General features: G+C 34.9%; 2 protein-coding genes across 2 annotated transcripts; both read left to right on the top strand.

The window, feature by feature from the left end:
- On the top strand, nucleotides 265-928 carry LOC18595901. The gene has a single exon (XM_018122966.1). The coding sequence runs from the start codon at nucleotides 407-409 to the stop codon at nucleotides 737-739; it is 333 nt and encodes a 110-aa protein (XP_017978455.1). The 5' UTR covers nucleotides 265-406; the 3' UTR covers nucleotides 740-928.
- Nucleotides 22,810-24,198, top strand: LOC18595900 (transcription repressor OFP14). Its single transcript, XM_007024056.2, has one exon. The coding sequence runs from the start codon at nucleotides 23,137-23,139 to the stop codon at nucleotides 24,022-24,024; it is 888 nt and encodes a 295-aa protein (XP_007024118.2). The 5' UTR covers nucleotides 22,810-23,136; the 3' UTR covers nucleotides 24,025-24,198.

Below are 24,645 nucleotides of genomic sequence, written 5' to 3'. Positions count from 1 at the left end.
TAGCTCACGTCAGTACCTTCGACATACTGCATGCTATGGTTGGCAGTTTGGAGCAGCCTGTATTTATTTATGTTTAGTATTAAAGAACACCCAAATTTAACTTGATGAAACCTGAAAAAGGAAATATTTAATTTGTTGGAAGAGAAAAGGCCTTGTGATTATCTAGTGGCATGCTGGTCCCGAGCAGGTCAGTTTTCACACTGATGTAAGGCCAGCTAATAAAAAACCAAATTTTCTCCCCCAAATTTCATATTAGTGCACATGTAGGGCTTCATCAGCATATGGCATCCTCGATGCCTTAGTTCCGTCTATAAATATCGTTTCAAGCCTAAGTCACATCTGTCTCTTGTTCCACTCCTTATTTCTTTCAACTTTCCCTGGTAGTAAAGTTTATCCCTGGAGAAAAATGGCTCTTCTGAGGAGATCATATGCTTACTCCAAGGTGGATAAGGAAGACCCAGAAGAGATCATCCATCGACGGGCACAGTTCTTGATCTACAAAGCGCTGGAGCAAGCAGATTCCAGAAGAAAATCATCGTTCCTACGAATCAGATTGTGTAGGCTGAAGGTGAAGATCGGTAGAAGATTGAAGAAGTTGAGGAAGTGTGCGTTGGTTTGTATTTCTGCGCCAAGAGCTGGTGTTTACAAGCAGGTTATTGGTCAATTGAAAACTTGGAGACGCTTGTTTAGCCAAGGTGGAGGAACCATTTCCAGCCTCCCTCGTCCTTTGTTGGCTTAAAGATATGCTACATAAAGTTTTTCTCCTTCTGCTTTGTTAAGAATATAAGAGTGATTGTGTTTTCTTCTTGTTATAGTGACAAGATTTTCTTGCTTCTTTTCTGGTATTATCTTGGCATTGTCTCTTTTTGTTCAACACATTACTCAGAGCTTCCCAACTGAAAAATAGATCATTCCGAAATCTAGTTTCCTTGTTGCCTTGAAACCATTTTCTTTGCCCCCCTTTCTGTTGCATATGCAAAGAACATAACCAAATCAATGACGACATGATCAATGGAACAAAAGATATAACAGGCTTGATCAGATGCACACCAATATGCTTGAAGGGTCATCGGCTATGACAAGCCTGCAAATACGCAGATAGTTTGTGGTAACTGCTGGTGAGTAAGAGAAGATAGAGCCTGTTCCATTGATTTTTCAGATCAACCCAAAAGAAGGGGATCCTTGTCAGATTGTGGTCCTCATTCCAGCTAGGGTCCTCTGCAAATTTAGGATTCAACCCAAACCGAGATTTGAGACATGTCACATGGGTTCAACTGCCTTTAGCAGTTTGCTCATTACTGAGATGTTGGAGACAAAGCAAGCACATTCAAAGATTGAAAGCCAGACACTTTACCCTCTTTCCCATCATGCCGGACTGTCCTGACTGTACTCCCCCCTAGAATTAAATAATTAATTATTGATTGGCTCGATGCCGGTGGCCAAGTGGCCTCTGGTCAACCCAGCAAGAACAATCTGGCCTAATAATGCTCTTAAAAAAGCTGCTCTTTTTGGGTTCTAGAATAGAACATTGGATATTCTACTTCTTTGATTTCACATTCAAACTAGCAAAGAATCCATGGATGGCACCCGTTTCTTCATCAAAATTCGCATGATCATATTCATGCACCGCACACCTATCAAAAGCTTGTGACCACGTTTAGGCCTCAAATTTCGCATATCAGTGTCACTGACAAGCTTAAAGTAAAGCAGCAAGCTTCACATTCCATACGGCTTCACATGTTATTGATTGAGGTTAATTGATCATGTCACATGTTTTTTTTTCTTCTTCTTCTTTGAATATTTTTCATCAAATAGCTATTTTCAGTATACATTAAAGTCAACAAAAAGTCAAAGAAAGACCAACACGTAAAAATGGAAAAAGAGTGCAGTATATTTCCACTTTTATATGAGATTAGGATTGGTCTCAAAAATTGTTAATCAGGGACTTCGACCTTTATTAATATATAAGTTAATTTCACAAGATCAACCGCAATTTGATTTAGAAATTTTCGTCTGTATAAAACTAAAGGAAAATCAATATTGTCAATATATTAATACAATACATAATATTTCATTAGAATTTTTTAGAGTTTTATATAAAACGGTTTATGCAATTAAATTCCTATTCTTTTATTGTAATAAAAAAATCTCTATCTTTTGATTTTTAACCGTTATCAAATTCAATGTACACTAATATTTTTTACTCATATGACATACAACATGGAAACTGATGTAGTCACGTAACTATATGACAATTGATGAAAAATGGGTCACGTGACCACCTCATATGCTACATGGATAAAATATACTAACGGGTATTATTGTTGTTAAGATTAAGGGCTTGTATGAGTCCAAATAAAAAAAATAAAGACTCGTTTAAGTACAATAAGAGTGTAGTTATATAAATTGACGTAGTTCAATTGAATTTTTTTCTAGTGGTGTAAAATATAAGAAAGAACATGATGAAAGATAAGCCTAAAATTCTATTACGAAATCGATGGGCTGATGCTGAGGCATGGGCCATAGGTTAATCCAAAGAAAACATTGGGCCTAAGGTAAGTAGACGTTTCCCCTGGGCTTCACACTGAGGGTCCAAACTCTGGTTGATGACGTGGATTCTCATCCTAAGCGGAGCCAATCCAACATTGATATTTAAGGTACATTTGATAATTGGAAAATAACTTATCGAGGAATAATTTTTTTTGTCTAAAATATTTAATAAAAAAATTAATTTTTTATATTATTTAGATTAACTGTTGAAAATATTTTCTGTTAGTTAAATTATTTTATAAAAAATATAAATTTTTCAGGAAAGTATTTTCTTAAAAAATTATTATTTTTATTGTTTGGATAATATTGTAGATAATACTTTTTGATTTAAAAAGATTAATATTATTTAATTAATTTTTATAATAATAATTTCAAAATCATTTATAATTTTTTTTACTCAATAAGCTGTGAATTTATTATGGATAAAAATCTGTTATCCAAAAATCTGAAGGAAAAAAAAAAAACTCAAAATCAATGGAAGAGAAAGAGAAAATAAGCTAGTGAACTTGTCTTTATCCCATTTTCAAGCTCTGTTTTTCACATCTCTAATATTATAAGATACAAACAAAACCAATAACTTGAAAAAGAAGTCAACAATGAGTCAATCAACAAATCTTTCTTTATTTTTTTAATTTTTCCTTTGGGTTGATGGGTCTCCACCAGCTGTAAGGCTATCAACAACAAAGCTGCTGCAACTTGTTGATCTATGATGGATGGCAAATGTTGGCAACGGAAAGGAAAGAAAGAGATTTGCTAGTAAAGAAGGTGTAAAGATAGAAAGAGAAACCATAAAGTAGAGAAGGAGGTTGTAGAGGTTTAGTTGGAATCATGGCTTGTGAGAGGGTTTTTTTTTTATAATTGGAAGAGGAGAGATTTGAACCCTACTCTTTACATAGGGGGATTATACACCAACCAATAAGCCAAATGCTCGGGTGCTCATGACTTGTGAGGGTTGTTGATGGAGGAGGTCGACGGAGGAGAAAGTTCAACACAAACAGGAACAAACAAGGTAAGGTGGGGACAAAAGAAAAGAAGGAAAGGGACATAGTGAGTCAGTTTTTTTAGCCAAGGAAATTGTCTTACGTCCATCAAGGGCATAAGACAATTTACAAAGTCAATCGGTTATTTTCAGTTGACCTATAAAATTTTTTCCTTCTTGAAATTATTTTCAATCTTCCGAACACTCAAAATGGCTGAAAATATTTTCTGAAAATCATTTTCACCCGTACCAAAAGAAACCTTAGTAACGAAATTGATACTTTAGTTTCCACGTTTTCTTTATATTGTAGTACATTTATTAATGATACGAGTTAATTCAAATATATTGTTGATTAGGTTATTTGAATTATTTATTAGTGATTTTGTTTTTGGATGATGAAAACTTGGAGCTTTGGTTTGCTTTTGAGCTTGGTAAAAGCTAAGGAAATTGTTTAGGGATATGATAGTTTCGAAATTTTGATGAATGTGTGTGCAATTGTTGGAAATTTTATGTGTTAATGTTTGAATTTGGTGGAGAAATGAGTGTGGTAGGGTTTGATATTGGAAATGAGAACTGCATTATTGCAGTTGCTAAGTGTCATGGTCCTCGCGTCGACGTGAATCCCACATCGTCAAGATAATGCTCCCAGCGAGTGAGCCACAAAGTTCCACATCGAAGAGAAACTCTTAACGAGGTGTAAGGGTGGATTTCATGGTCCTAGAGAAGGGAGCCATGAATTTCACATGGCTATGTACTAGAGTTATACTAGGAAATATAAGGGTTTACACCACCTTTAACTTGTGAGGCACCTTTTATGGGACAAAACCGTGAGGCCAGCAAGCCAAAATAGATAATATCTCACAGGAGTTGGTGTGGACTGTGACAATTGGTATAAGAGTGAACTTTGAGTATTAACAATGTGCCACTGAGGATAGTGGACCCTTGTTGAAATGGGGGAGGTTGTCACGGTCCTCGCGTGGACGTGAATCCCACATCGTCGAGATAATGCTTCCAGCGGGTGAGCCACAAAGTCCCATATCGAAGAGAAACTCCCAGCAAGGAGTAAGGGTGGATGCCATAGTCCTAGAAAGGAGAGCCATGAATCCCACATTGGCTATGTACTACAGTGATATTGAGAATATAAGGGTTCACACCACCTTTAACCTGTAAGGTGCCTTTTGTGAGACAAAACCATGAGGCTAGCAAGCCAAAGCGGATAATACCTCACAGGGGTTGGTGTGGACCGTGACTAAGTAACGTCAATATTAATGTGTTGTTGAATGATGAATCAAAGTGCAAGATACTTATTATTGTTTTATTTGGTGAGACTTTATTTTACAGGTTAAGAGAATATTGCTAAGAAGTTTAACGAACTTGACATAGAGAACAAACTCAAGTTGTTCCCTTTTGAAACTTTTGAGAGTCCTTATGGTGGAATTTTGATCCGATTACAGTTTATTGGGGAGACTCATGAATTTACTCTTGTACAAATTTTGGGGGTAAGCAAATTATTGAAAAGAGTTTGGAAATGTGTGTTTTAGATTACATGATTGGAATTCCATCTTACTTGATTGATATACAAAGACATACTTATATTAATGCAGTAGTGATTATTGGATCGAAGTCGTTGATATTGTTGCATGATTGTATTGCCACCACCCTTGGTTATGGAATTTACAAGATTGATTTCTCTAATTTTGGCCCAATTTATACTGTTTTCGTGGATATCAATCATTATGACACACAAATCTTAGTTGCATCATTTGAGATTGGACAAATGAAAATTATCTCATGCTTTTGAAGGGAGCTTTGGAGGAAAAGACTTTGATGAAGTTTTGTTCAATTATTTTCCATCCCAATTTAAGGAGCAATATCTATTAATGTTTATACAAATATAAAGGTTTCTATTAAGATAAAGGAAGGCATTGTGTGATATGCTGAAGAAATTCTTCAGTGCAAATACAAAAGCATAACTTAATATAAAGAGCTTGATGGATGAGAAAGATGTTAAGGGTTCTATCAAGAAGGAAGAGTTTAAGAGGTTGTCATTAGACTTGTTAGAAAGGATTAGTGTCCTTTGTCACAAGGCTTTGTGTCATGATCAACACCAACCCTTGTGAGTTATTGTTCACTTTAACTAGTTTACCTCATGGTTTTGTCTTAAAAAATGTGCCTTATAGGTTGAAGATAGTGTGAACCCTTAAATTCTCAGTATCACTTTAGTACACAGCCGATATGGGATTCATGGCTCCCTTTTAAGACCATTACATCCTCTCTTGGTTGTCCATTGGGAGCTTTTTTTCAATGTGGGATTTATGGCTCCCTACCAGGACCATGTATTCTTTTCGATGTATTCTATTTATATTTGAAAACTAAACCTGATAATTAGGGCTTAGAATAAGTGTAGAGCCCATAAAACTTAAGCTAACCCGCATCATTTCCTTTTATACAGTATTTTTTTCAATTTTTCCTCTTCGATGCCGCGTGTCACAGTCCACACCAACCCTTGTGAGGTATTGTCCACTTTGACTCACTAACCTCACGATTTTGTCCCACAAAAGGCATCTCACTAGTTGAAAGTGGTGTGAAGCCTTATATGCCCAATATCACTCTAATACATAACCGATGTGGAATTCATGGCTCCCTTCTCTAGGACCATGACATCTTTTCTTACTCCCCACTAGGAGTTTATCTTTAATGTTGGACTTTGTGGCTCTACCCGCTAGGAGTATTACCTCGACGATGTGGGAGTCATGTCTAAGCGATGACCATGACATCTTCTCTCACTTCAACAAGGGTCCATTGTCTTTAATTGTAAATCACTAGTATCCTGAATCCACTTTGATACCAATTGTCATGAAATACACTCATTCGCTTAAGTATCTGATAGTCCATGTAGCGCTTAAATGGACGCTTCCACTCAAGCTAGCTAATAACACAAATCTTAACAAACAACAATAATAGCCACAAATTAGATTAAGGCAATGCAATATCAAATCCAGAAGGCACAACGAATGCAATATATTTAAACACTGGAGCCATATAAAAAAAATATTTTATTAATATTGAAATAAGTATAAAGGGACTCAAAAACACCACCATCGGGCCATAGGGGCAACCTTAGATGACTCACCACTAACATACTTTTCCTAGTGAGGTAATCCAATAACCCACCGACTGCTCACCCCTTATAAAAAGATTACGAGGTTTTACAAGTATTTCACGAATAGCCATCACAATGTGTGAGATGAGGCATTCTTATCCTAAAAGGGTCTTTCCCCTAAAGACTTAACAAGGATTTTTAGAACTGTCACCAAATGCCATTACAATGTTTGAAAGGGGGACACCTTCTTTGCAGGTACAAAAGACTTAATCTCCTATGCAATTTTACCCTATTAGAGCCTATACAAGGTTGGCTCATGACACAGTGTCACACCCTATTTATGCTACATGTCATAGACTATTCTCCTTCGCTTAAGTATGCGATAGTTCGTGCGGCGCTTCAATGGACACTTCCACACAAGCCAACTAATAACTCGTTTATATCTGATCAAACATCAACAATATTATCAAATTAGACTAACGCAATGCACGTCAAAATCATAAAGCATACCAAATGTTATATACGCAACCATTGGGCCATATAAAGGAAAATGTTTTATTAATACGAAAATAAGTACAAAAGGACCAAGACAAGCCATCGTCGGGTCATAAGGGCAACCTTAGATGATTCACGACAAACATAACTTTACCAGTGAGGTAGCCCAATAATCCGACGACTGCTCACCTCCTATAAAGAGTTTACAAGATTTTACAAATATTCCACCAATAGCCATTACAATGCTTAAGATGGGAACATCCCTTTCTTAAAGGGTCTTCCCCTTAAAGACTTAACAAAAATTTCTACAAGTGTCACCAAGTGCCATTACAATGTTTGAAGGGGGGACATCTCACTTGAAAGTACAAATGACTTAAACTCCTAAGGAATTCTACCCTGTCATAGCCTTATACAATGTTGGCTTATGACACTGCAGCACTCCCTTTACTTCATGCCTTCTCTCATTGACTGCTACACTTTGTCAACTTCCAATACAATTTTCTCCATCTTCAAGGCAAAACTTGGCAAAATGATCTTCATAAAAGTTGTAGCTTTGTCTCTTATGTTGCCAATGGTTTAATAATCACCTCATTTGAACATATGGATTGGAAGTTATTCTCAAAATATCATGACATATATGAACAGAGCCTAGACTCTTTAAACACCTTTCTTTACCAAATTGAACCTTATTCTTTTAGAGTCCTACAAAAATATAACAATGAATAAATAATAACTAAACTAAGGAAAATAAACATAAAATTAGAATAAAATAAAATAACTTAATAAAAATAAACTAATTAAAAAATAACTAAAAATAACTAAATCCTAACCTAAACTCAAGAATTTAACTAACTTTTAAAAACAAATTGAGATAAAAATAATTCTATAAAATAGAATTATCACATTTGCCCCTTTTAAATTTTTTTTTGTAGTTTCTTTGTATACATATTGCATCCCATGCAAACGTATCATCAAAGAATTAAATTTACTACCACTAACCTTTTTATGTGTGAGACAAATATACTTGTACATTCTTTCAAATCCAACTCTTTTGGATCCCTTTTGATAGAATGGTGTGTATAACTCCAATGAAAAAGTCATATTTAGTAAAATCATCTAATATGAATAATAGAAATTCAATATATCCTACTGAATCCATGGAGTTCTCATACATTTTAAGTATATTGATTATGCATCTTTATGCACAAAATGCATAAAGTTCATAGACTAAAAGCGGGATATAGAAATCCATCATGGCCACCCAAATGTTAGAAGAGTCAAGATGGTTTGACTCAACTTTTCAGTGATTGACCTTTCAGTGTAATTCATTCCTTTATCATATATCCCAGAGATGATAAGAACATGATGTAGTGTCTACTTTTATTGATCTTCATATTTGTTCCTGCAATTATATCATTAACTTTACAAAGACTTATAAAACTCCTTTCATAATCTTTAAGGCACTTTGGCCAAGGACTTCAATAAGCTAATATCAATCAAGAACAATTAGGATATGTCCCCTGAATCACTTGGGGTACTGATTTCTATCTTAACCATCCATTTGCCTTCACATGTTTCATGTTATACCCAACAACATCTTGTGTAGGTATCTTTGGTAAGACCCCGTAAAGATGAAATGAAAGTATAACACTTCACATAAAAAACAATCTGGTGTCTGAAGTCTAAGAAATACTTACACAACTACCACATGAGAAATATTGTATAGACATTAAACTAAGATACCAAATGCACCTCTCATGGCAACACATGTTCAACAAACTTGTTCTAAAAACAAGCACCCATATTCTAGTTTCAAGTATCTCTATACTTTAATCTATGAAATCAGTTGCTTACTTCTCAAGTAAGGAACATATAATGTACTAGTCTATAAGCATCATTGATGTCTGTCAGTTAAAATTCTACTACGCAAGTATACGTATCGAATAAATAATATATACGTAAGTAAAGTATCGATCTCATAAAGAATTGATCTAAAATTTTACTAAGTACTAAAATTAGAACAATTTAATCTTATCTAAACACTCAAAATTAATTGATTAATTAAAACTAATTAACTAAATTTTAGACCAACAAGAAAAATCAAAGTAATAATATCTTGAGTAAATATCAAATCAAACAAGCCTAGGATTACAATATCCCTCACACTTCATCTAAATCTTACCTCTTTTTCTTAACTTATTTCAATGGGTTGAATTGCTAACCTAGAGTCCTAAATTATTTATAAGGGTCTCCCTACTCATCTTATAAAAATATCTATTTTAACCAAAACACTATATCCATATGTGAATTAAAATCAAAACAGATTCATTAAGTTCAGGTTCTAATCTGGCTACATATGGCCTATAGATATATCTCTATCCTATACGCAAATCAAGTAATATGATCATATGCTATCCCAATTTTAGTCTACACTAAACTCTCTTTCTCAAGTTTGTTTAGATTCCTAAATCAATTTAGTTGGTGGCCAAGCAATTACAAGCATTGAGAACAAATTAGAATAAATAATTCTAATCCCATTAAAGATAAGCAAGAAAGAGATTAAAAATTTAGATTACATGTGAGTTCAATTGCAATCCTAGAAAAATAGTTTGGTTCATAATATCTAATAAAAACTTTATCCAAACAAAATTAGCCATTAATCCAAATCAAAGAAAATAAGAAAAACACAAAAGTAAAAAGAGAAAACTAATAGTTGAAGCTTTTGATCTTGATTCTCCCTCCAATTCTCTTGCTTTGTTACATTGTTTTTGGCTCTTTTTCTCCATAAAAATTGCTTGCTACCTCTTCCTAAAAACCTCTGAAAAAGGCCCCTTAAATAGCCTCCAAAAGCCCTAGCTTCCACACTCCTGTAAGCTTGTTATTTTTGGAAAATACAGTGAGGGCCGCGGCTCTCATTTTCCAGAGCCGTGTCTCTCAAAGGTGCTGCTCAATTTTATTCTTCTGGTGCAGTACTTTCACTTCGACAAAGATTTTGACCATATTCCAGTTAGAATTGGGCAAAGTGGTAAACATCAAAGTTGTAGCCCTGCCTCTTAGCTTTCTAATGGTCAAAAAAGTATGTCATTTAAACTTCTGTAGTAGGAGATAAACTTGAAAAACCAAAATATATGCAAACAGAGCACCAGTCCATTGTGCACCTTTCTTCACCAATTGAAATTATTTTTGATCCTACTCCTACAAAAACATAAAATAATTATAAATAACATAAAACTAGCATTATTAACTTAAAATAAATATTTAAACATAAATTAAATTAAACTAATAAAATAAACAAAAGCACCTAAATCTGATCCTAAATCTAGTCTAACTTAGACTAATTAGGTATTTAATCTCCCGTTAAATATATGTATTTGATGCACTCATCAATGTCTAGTCTCAACAATACATCAACCAAGAACATTTAAAGATTATGCTTTAATGCATAAGGATCTCCTAATTGTAACACTTTACAATTCCCTTGCAAGGCATATTAATCTCATGGACTTCATCCAATAAATTTATATTCATTGTCTTATTGATGAAGAAAAACCTCTAATCATTTAGCATGAATGATATGATTGCATGATTGATATGATTGCATGATTGGATCTAAGCCTTGATCATTCCAATTGGTTGCAGGGCTTATTCCAACATTTTAGTCATGTCTTTAATATCTAGCATCAAGGTCAAGAAGTTCTAACAAACCCCCAAATTGATCCTTTTTGTATCCATTCTCGCAGCTTCTGCCAAGCCATATTCTCCACATTATCAAGGAAAAATTAATTCCTTAGTTCTCGCTTAAGGTCACCCTAAGTGTTAATAGGGTGATAACTCTATGATATAGAGTTATTTGAGCTTAATTTTAATGGTAATTTAGCTTAATTCTTGTAGTAATACATAAAATTAGTAGATTTTATTTAATTATTTTAAATTAGTTAATTTAAATGAGTCAATCTAATCTTAGTTAATTTTATGCTTAATTTGGTGTTAATGTGGTTAAGATAGGTTGTTATTGATTTATTTGTGCTTTTGTAGGTATTTGATAAAAAAAGAATTTTATTGGAAGAAGAAGAGCAATTTCAAGGTACAGACTTACACTGCATATGTTTCGATATTTTAGCCATAACTCTCACTACAGAGCTCCAAATGAGATTACTCTTGAACCATTGGAAAGATAAAAGAAAAAGCTGCAACTTTCATGTCTAACACTTCATTCAGTTCAGCCTGAAAGGTGGTCAAAAATCTTCTCAAATTTAACATACTGTAACAATCCTAAAGCAATTACAATTTCTGTTAATTAATTGGGTAAGGCTGCGACCTATGTAGTCTGTGAGAAAATCCTGGTTGAAATTGACTTCTTTCTTCACCCAACTTAGTCTAACTTCAAAACCCTATAAAAACAACTTTTCAGAGGACTTCTAGGGAGGAAAAAAGGAGAAACCAGATTTACAGCTGAGATTCAGGTCACAAAATCGTTGAAAAACAAGTCTCGTTGGAGCTGAAAAGAAATTGAAGGATTCAAGAAGATTTGGAGATGAAGAGTTTCACTCTTGGAGTTTCTTTATTCTTTATTTTTATTGGCTTAAGTTTCAATGTTTAAACTTATTTTGATAATAATGTGTGACTTAATGAGGAATTAAATTATTTATCTAAGATTATGATTGAACTCAATATCTAGTCTAATTTATTTATCTCTTTTTTACTTATGTTTGACACCATGGGGCATTTGCCATTAACAAATTTTTAGCACCACCATGGGGTATTTGTCATCGACAAATTTTTAACACCACCATAACTTGGCATTCCTAGCAAGATACATTATGTTCATTGCCACCTTGACTTCTTACGACTTTGTGCGGATAACTCGAAAGTACTATTTTATGTCAAAGAGAAAATTTTCTAGCTTTTTCACATCTCTAGCCCTTTCGTAACGCATGGGCTTTGCACTTTGGCTCTTTTTCTCCTATCTCCTGAGCTAGAATTAAAGTTACCAACAACAATCACCAAAAAATTTACATGAGCTTTTAATTTTCCAAACTCAACTTCTATAGTATTCAACGCATCCTTGGTCTCATCATTCAGAGTAGTTATAATGTCGGACAGTTCCCCGTTGGACTGTCTTAATATCTCTTATTTGATCAAGTGAGACCATTTAACCCTTTAACGTGACCATCGCAACCGCAAGCTCCTCAATTCTTTTGTGGTTCTCAAGTGCGCTTTGCATTGTCACCATGCTTGCTTGCTTTTTCGCTTCACACGTCTTACCTATAATCTGATACCAACTGTCACAAACTATATTCTTTATCTCAAGTACGTTTGTAGCCTGTGTAACGCTTAGGTGGACACTCCACACAAGCTAGTAAAGAAATTGATTATATCTTAGCAAGCACACATTATAGTCACGAGTTAGTTTATGAAATGCAATAGCAAAATCATAGGGCATAACAAATGTCATATATGCAACCATTGATCCCACAAAAAAGAAAAATATTTTATTAATAATGAAAAGAGTACAAAAGAACTAAGAATACAAACACGTTATTGTTGGGCCGTAAGGACAACCTTAGATGGTTAGCCATAAACATACTTTAAGTAGTGAAGTAGTCCAAAAATTTGTCGACTCCTTAAAAAGAGTATTTCCTCTAAAGAGCTAACAAGATATGGACATTCCAAGAACCATAACATTGTTTAAAATGGGGGAAAAGTTACATTATTTGAAATAGGGACACTTTCCCCCCAAGGCACAAGATTTGTTAGTGTAGTGAGCTCAATGCAATAAATACCAAAAGATGGATGAATTGGTATTTTAAAATTTTCTTTGCAAGCTCGATGAAAATTATCCATTTTTTGAAATATAATTTTTCTTCTTATGTCAAAAACAAAGAAGTGATTTTTCTTTAAAGCAAGTATCAATAATAAATCACAAGATATAAAAATAACTCAAGACACAAAGATTTTATAGTGGTTCAGCTTTCTCAAATGCCTACATCCACTTCTTTGGCTCACCAAAGAATTTTCAATCTACTAAAAAGATTCTTTCTTCTTAACGGGATCAAGTAATAACCCTCACATAATCCATAAAGGGATTCTTATTTTTTAACGGGATCAAGCAATAAACCTTATACTAGCTTTTTCATGGCATCAAGCGATAACCCTTACACAATCCACAAAGGGATTCTTGCTTTTAAACGAGATTAAGTGGTAACCCTTACAGTAACTTTAAAAGGTTAAGTTAAAACCTTTACAAATGTGTGAAGGTTGAGTGCTGAAGGTTTAAGCTTGGGTACGATGAGAAGAATTGATCTCACAAATATCAACTCAATGATTTGCAAGTGAATGAGCTTGAATGGCTTTTGAATGCTTTGTTGGATGACTAATATGAATGTTAGAGAGAACAAATAAGCTTAAGGGTCTCTTTAGGGTTTTCCACTTTGGTGTTGTCTTCTTTTACTTCAAAATGAGTCAAAGGTGGCCTTTTATAGTCTCAAGAAAGTTTGAAGTGGTTAGACACAAGTTTGAATCAAATCTAGCTATTGCTAAAGCTTAAAAGTCGGCTATGACACTCTTAGGGTCGAGTATGGTTCTTCAAAATCTTGAATTAGGGCTTCCATACTCAACTCTTGAAGTCTTATACTTGATCTACTTCCAAAAGCTTATGATTTTTGAAGTTTAGCTTTTTTTATATATAATTGGGAAAAAAGATATTCAAACTCTACTCTTTAAGTAGAAGATCATACACCAACTAATAACCCAAATGCTCGGGTGCATTTTCAAAGTTTAGCGTAGTGTAGTCAACTATAAGCACTTGAGGGTCAACTATGGCTTCTAAAATCATCAATTTTTGCAAGTGTTCTACCTCAAGTTTGATTATAGCTTCATCAAGGTCAATTATGGCTACTCAAATCTCGAATTGTGCTTACATCCTATCTCAATGTCGACTATGGCTTCATGTCTTTGAGATTTTTCATTCAATCTTTGTAACACCCCTCTCATTTAAAGAAGTAGGTAGGGGTCTGCAGGTGGAGACAAAAGAGAAGAAAAAAGACAAAAGAGAAGAGAAAAGAAAGAAGAAGAAAGGAAAGAGAAAAAAAAAAAGTTAAGCCGGCATTGGAAGAAGGAAAGGGGAGAAAAGACAAGAAAGAGAGAAGAAAAGATAGGGGGCCGATCAAGAGAAAGAAGAAAGAAAGAGAAGAAAGAGAGTGGGGACTCGAGGTAGAGAAATGAGAAGGAAAGAAAAAGAGAGAGAAGGAGCGACGTCTCGAGGAAAAGAAAAAGAAAGAGAAAAAGAAGAATAAAGAGAGAGAGAGCAGCGGCGTAGATGAGAAGAATGAGAGGGAAGGAAGAAAAATGAAAAAGAAGGAAAAAGATAGAGGAAGCAGCGACAGTGTCAGAGAAGAAAGAGGAAGAAGAGAAAGGAAAAGGGAAAAAGAGAAAGAGAAACGTCGACTAGAAGGAAGATCAACAGTAAGGGGAAAAGGAGAAAAAAATGAAAAGGAAGAGAAAATAGCTGAATACACGCGTGAAACAATAACGAAGTAGCTTCCCGCTATTGTGAAGTGAGTGGGTGTTAAATTTTAAAACTATGTCCCTATAACATATATATATATATATATATGATACATTTGGTAGTTGACAAAATTGTGGACAGCGTGAGTTGGTAGAAAGCCTTAAGTTGTTTGTGTTTGTGACAAGGATTTTAAATTCGTTTTTTTTATAATATATAAAAATACATATATCTACATGTTTTCAAAACGGGGAAACAAACCTTTGATTGGCTTTCACTTCAAAATCTTACCTTGCAAGTTTGTGTGATGTTTAGGCCAATGGCCTTTGTATTGATTCATAAAACTTGATGATAAATTATTTATTTCACTTAGCATGCTGATTTGGTAAATATGCCATGCTTTGAAATAAATTATGCATAACATACATTTTATGATTATACGGCTTTTAATTTGTCATGTTATGCAAATGTATTAAATTGCAATGATTTTATTTTAACGTGATTGAGATACTTTAAGTAAGACCCGTTACCACACTAGGTTAAGTGTGGTCTTTGTGCACAAAGTAGTAATTATCGATTATTGATATTTGATTTAAAAAGGGAGACTTGAAGCCCCGATTTATATATGGTGGCGTGGGTAGTTCCCACGAGTAGGTAAAGGGGGACTTGAAGCCCCGATTTATGTATGGTGGCGTGGGTAGCTCCCACGAGTAGGTAAAGAGGAACTTGAAGCCTCGATTTATATATGGTGGCGTGGGTAGTTCCCACTAGTAGGTAAAAGGGGACCTGAAGCCTCGATTTATATATAGTGGCGTGGGTAGTTCCCACGAGTAGGTAAAAAGAGACCTGAAGCCCCGATTCATATGGTGGCGTGGGCAATTCCCACGAGTAGGTGATGATGTCTAAGAGAGTAAGCCTAAGAGCTATATTAAACCTACCCGAGGATGATGCTCACTTGTAGATTTTTATTTCATTATGCATGGCATTAATACTTGAAAATTTTTATTTAATGGCAAATGAAATTTACCTATTCCTTGGTTATCAATTAATTCACCTTTTTATTTTTAAGAATTTTCATTTTTCACTTGTCATTGAATTTAATGATGACTGGATGTCAGGGTTGAAAGATTTTTTAGTACCCTAAATACAACTGTTTTCATATATGTTTACTTGTGAATTATTATTTTTAAGAATTACAAAGTATAAAAACAAAATCTCTTAGTTTTATGGAATGTATTTTCTACGTTTACTCTTGAATTTATAAACATTCCACTTTTATATTTGTTTCCCCTTATCGCTTGCTCACAGAGTCGATGATGTTCACTAAGTTTGAGACTCACACCCCTTTTATCTCCCCTTTTTGCATATAGAGATTAGTCTAACGTGTAGTCATCAGTGCGTACGGACCACCGCAGAGTAGGTAAAGGCATCTCTTAACCTCGCTCCGAGTCGCTTCGCTGTTTAGGGTTGTGTCGGAACGAAATTGCTAAATGTTAAAAAATATTATTAACTCATAAACGTGAATTGTTATTATTTTAAATGGAGTAGACAATAGTGTAATTATTGATATTCGCTTATGCACGTGATTTTATGTATTTAATGAATCTAGTAAAAGTCTTAAATGAGGCTTATTCGGGACGTAGCGAAAATTTCTCGGAAGTCTCGGACGTCGGTAGCAACCAAGTAGGGGTCGTTATAATCTTGCCACAAGGTCGACTATGCCTTCTCCATTTCACAATTCTTCAATCATTTTTCAACTATTCTGCCATAGTGTCACAATCCTCGCATGGACGTGAATTCCACATCGTTAAGATAATGCTCTCAGCAGGTAAAGCCACAAAGTCCTACATCAAAGAGAAACTCCCAACAAAGAGTAAGAGAGGATGTCATGGTCCTAGAGGGGGGAGCCATTGTTGGCTCCATTAGTTTTTGATGATAATAAAACATTCCCATTTCATTTGTGTCTAATATTTCTAATTGAGTGTGCAGGACAAAAATTGTATGCAAATATTTAATCAATCATTCAAATGCACATATCAAAGAGGACAAAAATAAGGAAGTCACAATTAATCAACAAGACAGAAGCCCCTTTGTCGATAAATGAAGAGTTAGTCACCTAAGATTTAAATCAAAAGTTGGCAGGCTGAAAAGTATTAAGAAACAGAACTAACTTAGTCAACCAAGGAATGAGTTAGTCGACTAAGTGCACACTGCCAGAACTGCTAGAAACTAGAAGCAGAAGACAGAGACGACTTAGTCGACTAAGCCATAAGTTAGTCGACTAAGAGCATTCTTCTTGCAATTTTGAAGTCTGCACTAAAAGACAGATTAACGGCCAGATTAGCTACCAAACTGTTTCCAACGGTCAAAAATTGCCTAACTCCTATCAGAGTTGATTTTTGAAGTATAAAATGGACTTCCAATAGTTAGAAACTAGTTTTAGAAGGCTTTCAAGCAAAAAGAGCTCAAAAATCAGTAAAAATCTATCTGCACTTTACTGCACTCAACGCCCATCTTTGTAGTTGTGTTTTGCACTTTAACTTGTACCACTTAAATCAACTTTGTGATCATAGGTACACTTTTATTTCATTCTCTTTATGTTCTTAGAGTGAAAGGGTCACTCTAAGGGGTTCAATCAAGCTAGGATTACTTGTTTAGATAAAGGTTCTAACTTAGCCTTAGAAAAGTTAGTTTTAGGTTTTGGTTAATCTTGTGAAAAACCTTTGTTGTAGGTTGTGGTTGAGCCTTTAAAAATCACTTTGGGTTTTGGTTGAGCCCGTGAAAAACCATTGTGAAAGTTTATGGTTGAGCCTTTGAAAAACCACTTTGGGTTTTGGTTGATCCCGATAAAAACCATTATGAAAGGTTTTGACTAAGTCTGGTAAAAGTCATTGTAAAGCTTGGTGAAAGCTTGTGAATTTCACTGGTTTATAGTGGATTAGTTTGGAAAATCCTTTGTTGGATAATCAAGATAGTGATGTAAGTCTTGGACCGAACCACTCTAAATTTCTACGCATTGTCTACTCTGTTTTTATTTTCATTGCTTTTCAAATTAGTTCCTCATCTTGCCAAGAGCCAAAAAGTGTTATTCACCCCCCTCTAGCACATTTACTTGGGACCAACAGCCATGAATCTCACATCAACTATGTATTAGAGTAATATTGGGCATATAAGGATTCACACTACTTTTAACCTATAAGATACCTTTTGTAGGATAAAATCGTGAGGTCGACAGGCCAAAGCAGATAATGCCTCAGAAGGTTGGTGTCACAGCCTAATTTTCGGGGCATAAACGGTGCATGGGCCCAATGGGCATAGCCCACTAAGCCCAAGCAAGCCTTTTTATGTAGTCTTGTCTATTTTTCCATCACTCATTCTTACAGTCACATTTCGTAATTCTTAACTATAAGTATTTCAATAACATACTATGACAACCAAGTATTTACATTTGTATTATCTTAAAATAATGTCACCCATTGCTAACTCACAATGGCACCATAAGTCAAAGTATACATATTTTGATCATAACACATATCTTGATGATTTACATCACGTGTACATATACACAAGCAAAAGACTCTTGACTACCAACGGAGTGACTCTAGGTGAAGCTATAGCTACTGAATACCACAATACTTACCAAAAGGTGAATAGGAGAGGACACCTCATTCTAGGTCACAACTACCTCTGAATCTGAAAACATGAAGTTAAAAATAGTGAGTATAAACCCAGTGAGTGAACATAAGAAGGGAACAAACAAACATACGAAAAGTTTTAGAAAACATGATGCACTTATGTTAAAAACAATGCAATTTAACTTGATTTCTTGTTAAAGCTCCTCAATTCAATCCTTAATTGTTTAATGCCTTAGTATTGAAAGATCCATGATCAACAATGAAGTTAAAAAGTGAGAACATGTAGCAAATTTCCAACAAGACAGAGAGTTTCTTGCTGCAGCGAAAATTAAAGCCGAAAACCACTAGAGAGTTTCTCTCTGCAGCAAAAATCTCGGCTAGGTCAAGCCCCCAGCACCTGAGAGTTTTTCGCTACAGTGAGAATGCAATTTCGCTGCAAGGAGAAATAGGACAATTAAGTGAGAAGGATCTTTGTTACAACGAAAATCTATTTTTGATGCAATGAAAATAAATTTGAAAGCAATTAACAATTTCAACATTCCACATTCAGTGCAATCACATAACATTTTCCCTAACCTATTTATGGTATGTGTAAACACGTATACAACTCCCGTCTCTCCAGCTCATGTGCACTCCCACACCGCATATAGCTGGAATCATCATCATGTGCACTCCCACACCGCACATAGCTAGAATCATCATGTGCACTCCCACACCGCACAAGGCAATATCATCATGTACACTCCATACCACACCACCACCGGCATGTGCACTCCCACACCACACACGCTCGATTGTAGTTATCACACAACATTATCGTTCAAGACATAACATACATATCAACATAATATAGAAACACATGAATTCATCACATTACATATTTCACAACATAAAAACGTTTCATCAAGCACTTGTTCTTATGCATAATTTAAAAAAAAGATCAATAAAATATTTCAAGTGATTCAATCAAACATATATACATTTATCCCAAAACATTTTAATGCAAGTTCACTCACTTTTCTTTGTTGATTCTTTAAGCAACTCTAACTTCCACTAATGCTCCAAGTGGAGATGTGGGGTCTCGTTGGAACCTATCACACACAAAAACATCACACCAACTCAATTTACATGAATATTATTCCAAAAGTTGTTTCCTAAATCAAGTGTTACTAGTTATTCCTAACTAGCTTCCAATTACCATTTGACTGGCTATTTATTTACACTACTCTAGTCACACTAAAAATGAATAAATAACCTTTAGCAATAAAATCGTCTAAATTTAATTATTGACCATCATCAATAACTTAAAAATCAACTCTAACTCATTACTCACCTTGGCGAATTGTAGTTGAATTCCTTTTCAAAAGTTTTTCAAGCTATTATGAAAAGTTTTCTTCTCTCTCTAAAACATTCAACTAGTGAGAGAAAGTACCAAGGAAAGCCTTTTGAGAGTTTTTAAGGTGAAAGAGTGAGAGAGCATGAAAAATCCTATAGAAAGGTATATAAAACATGAGAATTGGAGTTACCATGAGAAAGTTATGGAGGTTTCAAGGGTGGCCTCCATGGAAGATGGAAAGTTTGGAATGGAGAGAAGGGATGGAAAGAAGAAGAAGAAGCTGCTGGAAGTGAGGTGAAAGTGTTGAAAAAAATAGATATTTATGCTTGGGTTGACTAAAGTTCCAATTATTTACAAAAATGTCATTCAATAGTTGACTTTGCCTTCTTTTTCCATTTGGTTCAAACTTTTTACACTTTTGATATTGAGAAAAGGTCCATAATAAACTAGAGGTACTTGAGTTCACAAAAACTTAAAAATTTAGATCAGAGGTCCAAATGACCATTTTACCCCTATTATGGAAATTATCATTACTTCTATTTTCTTCATTTATTTCATTATTATCTACCCCATTCATTTATTCCTTAGGCCTACTTAGACCTTAATAATATTAGAAAAACCCACTTCTAGGGACTCACCAAGAAAATGACAAAACTATCCCTAATCCACGTCATCGTGTCTACCTCCGCTACACGTCTATGAAGGTCGAGGTTTCACAGTTGGTGCGGACCATGACACATAAGGTCGATTAGAGCTTCTCTAGAGTTGACGCTTGCCTTGTGTCTTCAATATTCTTTGACTTTTTTACTCTTCACTTCAACTATTTCTTTCATGATTCTTTCTTATAATCAAATATCAATCAATATTTTGAAAAGCTTTATGATGTTTTCTAAGCATGAATTTGTTTTTCAAACATTTGTATAATCTTGAGGATCAAAACATGATATTAGACAATTCAAATATCAAAACCAAGATTTCATACAACTTTGTCAAATGAAAACATAAAACATTCGATGCTAACAAGATGACTTACTTTCCTAAGCAACTCTACCTCGTCATATCCTTATACAAAAATTAACTCATGACATCTTGCCTCAAATCATTGAACTAACATTAATGGGTTGCGCCAAGCCCATGCTATAGTGCAACGCATGCACGACACTCAAGAACTCTAATAGCAAGCTATTATGATGAGCTCTCCCCTAAAAAAACTAATTTAATATCATGTGGATTAATAATCCACGTATCAGATATTAAACTGATAAGAACAGATACTACACTTGATCTTAGCCAAAAGGCCGAGAAAGGTATGAGCTGTGATGTAGTTCTGTTTCTCTTTTATAGAGCACTTTGGCATCTTGCTTGTTTGTGCTCTTGATATGGGATATGAACTTAGTCAAAGAACTAACTTTTAGTATAGTATCCTTATGATAGAAATAAAAATCAATTCTTCCAAATGCTTTTGCTTAAACACTAACACTCAACTTCTTTAAACTATGCTAAGCAATAAAATTTTCACAATAAATTATTATCACATGAAAATCTATCCAATCAATTATATACATAACTAGCTATGTGCTACATGCATCCATTAAAGTTATCAAATTATACCCCAAAAGAATCTAATAAAATTCATTAAAATGATTAGTACAGGTACTTTATTCTCAAAATATTAATATATACTTTTAATCTTTTAGAGAGGATTTAAGCATTAACTTTGGATATTAGCTATCTGTCCAGCCTAGTCTCCGTGATTTGTTTTCTAGTTCAGTTGCAAAATTTGAAAATCAAACAAAAGTTGGTAAGCATTTGGAGGACAAGCTGTACATAATAGATTAATCAATAACAACCGACAAACGAAGAATCACCTACTACAATTGCTTCTGCGTAAACACTAGCACTCAACTTGTTTTAACTATGATTGGATAGGGGCCGCGCGCACGCAGGCCCCCACTGCCACAAATTATGACGTAGGCTCTCCCACTTGGGGAGACCTTGGGGCCGCACCCCTCCCCTGTGCAATGGAGGTCACTGCCCTAGGCCATGGGTCTTCTTGGTCGCCCATCGACCCCGTCCAGGTAAGTATGTTCAAACGTTGCAGCTTGCCTCCTATTTATGTCTCCAGCGCTTTGCTATACTATTATCGTAGAGCCATGTGGGACTTTGCAAAATGAAAGTGAGATTTTAGATTGGAGGGGTGCTGAACTGATCCCTCCTGTGCAAATCACTTGGTGGGCTGCCGTCTGCAGATACAGTGATATAGTACAGCCCCTTCTCCTTCATCAGAAAACTGACGCAGATAAAATCTCAAGCAAAAGATGGAACTAACAAACAAAGCAGGGCGAGGAAAAGAAAGAAAAGGCAAATGCAAATGGAATCAGCAGCAAAATCACTAAACCTACATCTCTTACGTTGGTTCAACTCGATTGTTTGCTAAGGAGCGTGAAAGTTTCTCCATTTTAAGGGATTATAAAATCAACCTCATTATTCAAGTCCATTACTTTGTTCAATTTTTGCCACCAAAAGGGTATTGATTGTGGCTAGGTACACTCTTTATTTTGTTACTCGAATCATACTAGGATAAAGTCTTCTAACCACTAACCCTAAAACTTCAATTTGTATAGCTGGAGCACATATTTAAAACATTATCAAAATTATATCAGAAAAATATGTTTAAACATTTATGTAATTAAAATATCGTTTGATGAAATTAATTAATGAACAAGAATTTGAATGGCGAAGTTCTCATAATGAAGTTCAATCAAAATCAGCAGGACTATATAAAAATATGGCATACATTTAATCGGTAAAATAACTACAATAAATGTTCTCGAAACCTCCTTAAAAATATTGCCTCTTTTTGTATGTTAATGATTATAATAGAGACGTATCAGTTAAGACCATTACTTGATACATTGTGGATGAGATGTAAAATTTTTATAATATTCATGTTAAATTAATGAAAATGTGATTCATATTTTTATGAATACTAAATAAATCAAGAAATATCTTTTTTTAAAAAAAAATGGAGGATAAAAACTGACCAGAAGTCAAGGTGAAACTGAATAATTTAATGTCTACATTAATGGTCAAAAAAAAAAAACCTAATAGACAGAGGAAAACTTGCTCAATCAATGCAAAATTTAATTCCATAATGTGCTTCTTTCCCAATTAAAGCAAAATATAAATCTGGAATACATCCTCAATTTCCCATGCTATTGGTTTCTACTTTCCATAAAATCTGCGTAAATTACATTAATCCAAGAAGATGTTTCTCATTTACTTTCAAAATCCCCCCTCATTAGTCAGCAAATCCCCCATTAATTAATAGCCAGCCTTATTTGGCTATTTCTCACCAAATACCCACGAAAACTTGATGCGTTAAACAAGGTAAATTTTCAAACGTTTGTAAAGCTAGTTGCCTTGTAAATAATTTATAAACCGCTCAAGAGCTCTCTCTCTCTCTCTCTCTCTCCCATGGTTTTAGACTTGATATGCCTACCCCCAAAGTAAACACAGAGCCTGAAAGAAAAAATGTCCAAGAAGCTTCAGAAATCTCTCCAGGATTACCTCGCCAAGATGAAAAAACCCTCCCCAACTACTCAGTTCCCATCGAACTCACTCTCTTCTTCCAAAAAATGGATCCTGAAAGGCTGCAAACACCCCAAAACCCTTTCTTTTGCTGTCAATCATGACAGAAATGATCAAGGAACTTGTGACAACGATGATGCGGCTACGCTTTCCGATGTTGATCGTTTTCTCTTTGAGAATTTCAAGTCGTTATATATCAAAGACGACGACGAAGAGGTTAATGAAAGCAGAGGTGTTAGAGAAGATCGTGAAGATCATCATCAAGTGAGAAGCCCTGGTGGGATTTTGTTTGAATCGCCAAGGTTTGTTGATCCTCCGCCAGACCTTTGCGGGTCCAACAGGTTCTTCGTGGCTACGGGGTTGTCGAGTTCGCTTATCGAGGAGGCTCGGAGCAGTGCCGTGACTAACACCACCATGTCAACATCGGAGGACGTGGGGTCAACCTCGACCTCAACTTCAACCAACGCTACTGCCAATGACTCCAACAGCTGTGGTGGCGATCATACCAAGTGTCCGAGCATTCCTGACGAATGCATTGCGGTTTTAACGTATTCTCCGAACCCGTACGATGATTTTCGGCGTTCAATGCGAGAAATGGTGGAAGCAAGGCTGCAACATCATTCCACAATCGATTGGGATTTCATGGAAGAGCTTTTGTTTTGTTACTTGAACTTAAACGACAAGAAATCTTACAAGTTCATCTTAAGTGCTTTCGTTGACCTGATCGTGACTTTGCGTCAAAACGAGAGGAAGATTCCGGCGAGGTCTCGGAATTCTAAGGCTGTAAGAGATAGGAGATCTAGGAGAACAAGGTATAACAATGTAACGTAAGGATTTGGCAATCGGGTTTGTTTCTTTCCTTAGACGGGAAAAACAAGGGAGGGTGAGTGATGATGGGGGTGATTTATTGTTGTTGGGTTCAAAACTGTTTTGAGAAATTGGATTTTATTTGGTCATGTTGTTGATGCAAATATTTTATACAGAGAGAAGAGTGAAGAGTGGCTTTCAAGAAGAGGGCTCTTTGTTTATAATTTAGGTTATTGGATGCTTGTGGTTTTTGGTAAGATTTGGTGGATATTTGTGTTGACGTTGTCCATTGCTTGTTCCCTGGTGATTAATTGCACCGGCTCTGAATTTTCTACCTCTTGAGAGCAATAATCCAATTTATAATATTTTTCACCATTATTTCACATGAAGACTGATTTTTACCATTAGATAACCAACGATGGAATCACGTAAGGTACCCACCCTTACCTTTTACACATACAAATCAAGTTTTCATATTTTTATTTTTAATCAAATAAACTCTTAATTGCAAGTAAATTGTATAAATTAGAAACTCAATAGTTTGTTTAAGTTGATTTTTTTTTTTTTTTTTGCTTCAAATTTTAACTCAATGACTTTTGAACATGTGCTTAAAGAAAAAGAAAAAAAAATTAATTTCTACTAACC

Source organism: Theobroma cacao, chromosome 6 (genome assembly GCF_000208745.1).
Source record: "Theobroma cacao cultivar B97-61/B2 chromosome 6, Criollo_cocoa_genome_V2, whole genome shotgun sequence".
NCBI classification, from domain to species: domain Eukaryota; kingdom Viridiplantae; phylum Streptophyta; class Magnoliopsida; order Malvales; family Malvaceae; genus Theobroma; species Theobroma cacao.
The sequence above is the reverse complement of the archived record's forward strand: the minus strand, read 5'-3'. Positions and strand labels throughout refer to the sequence as shown.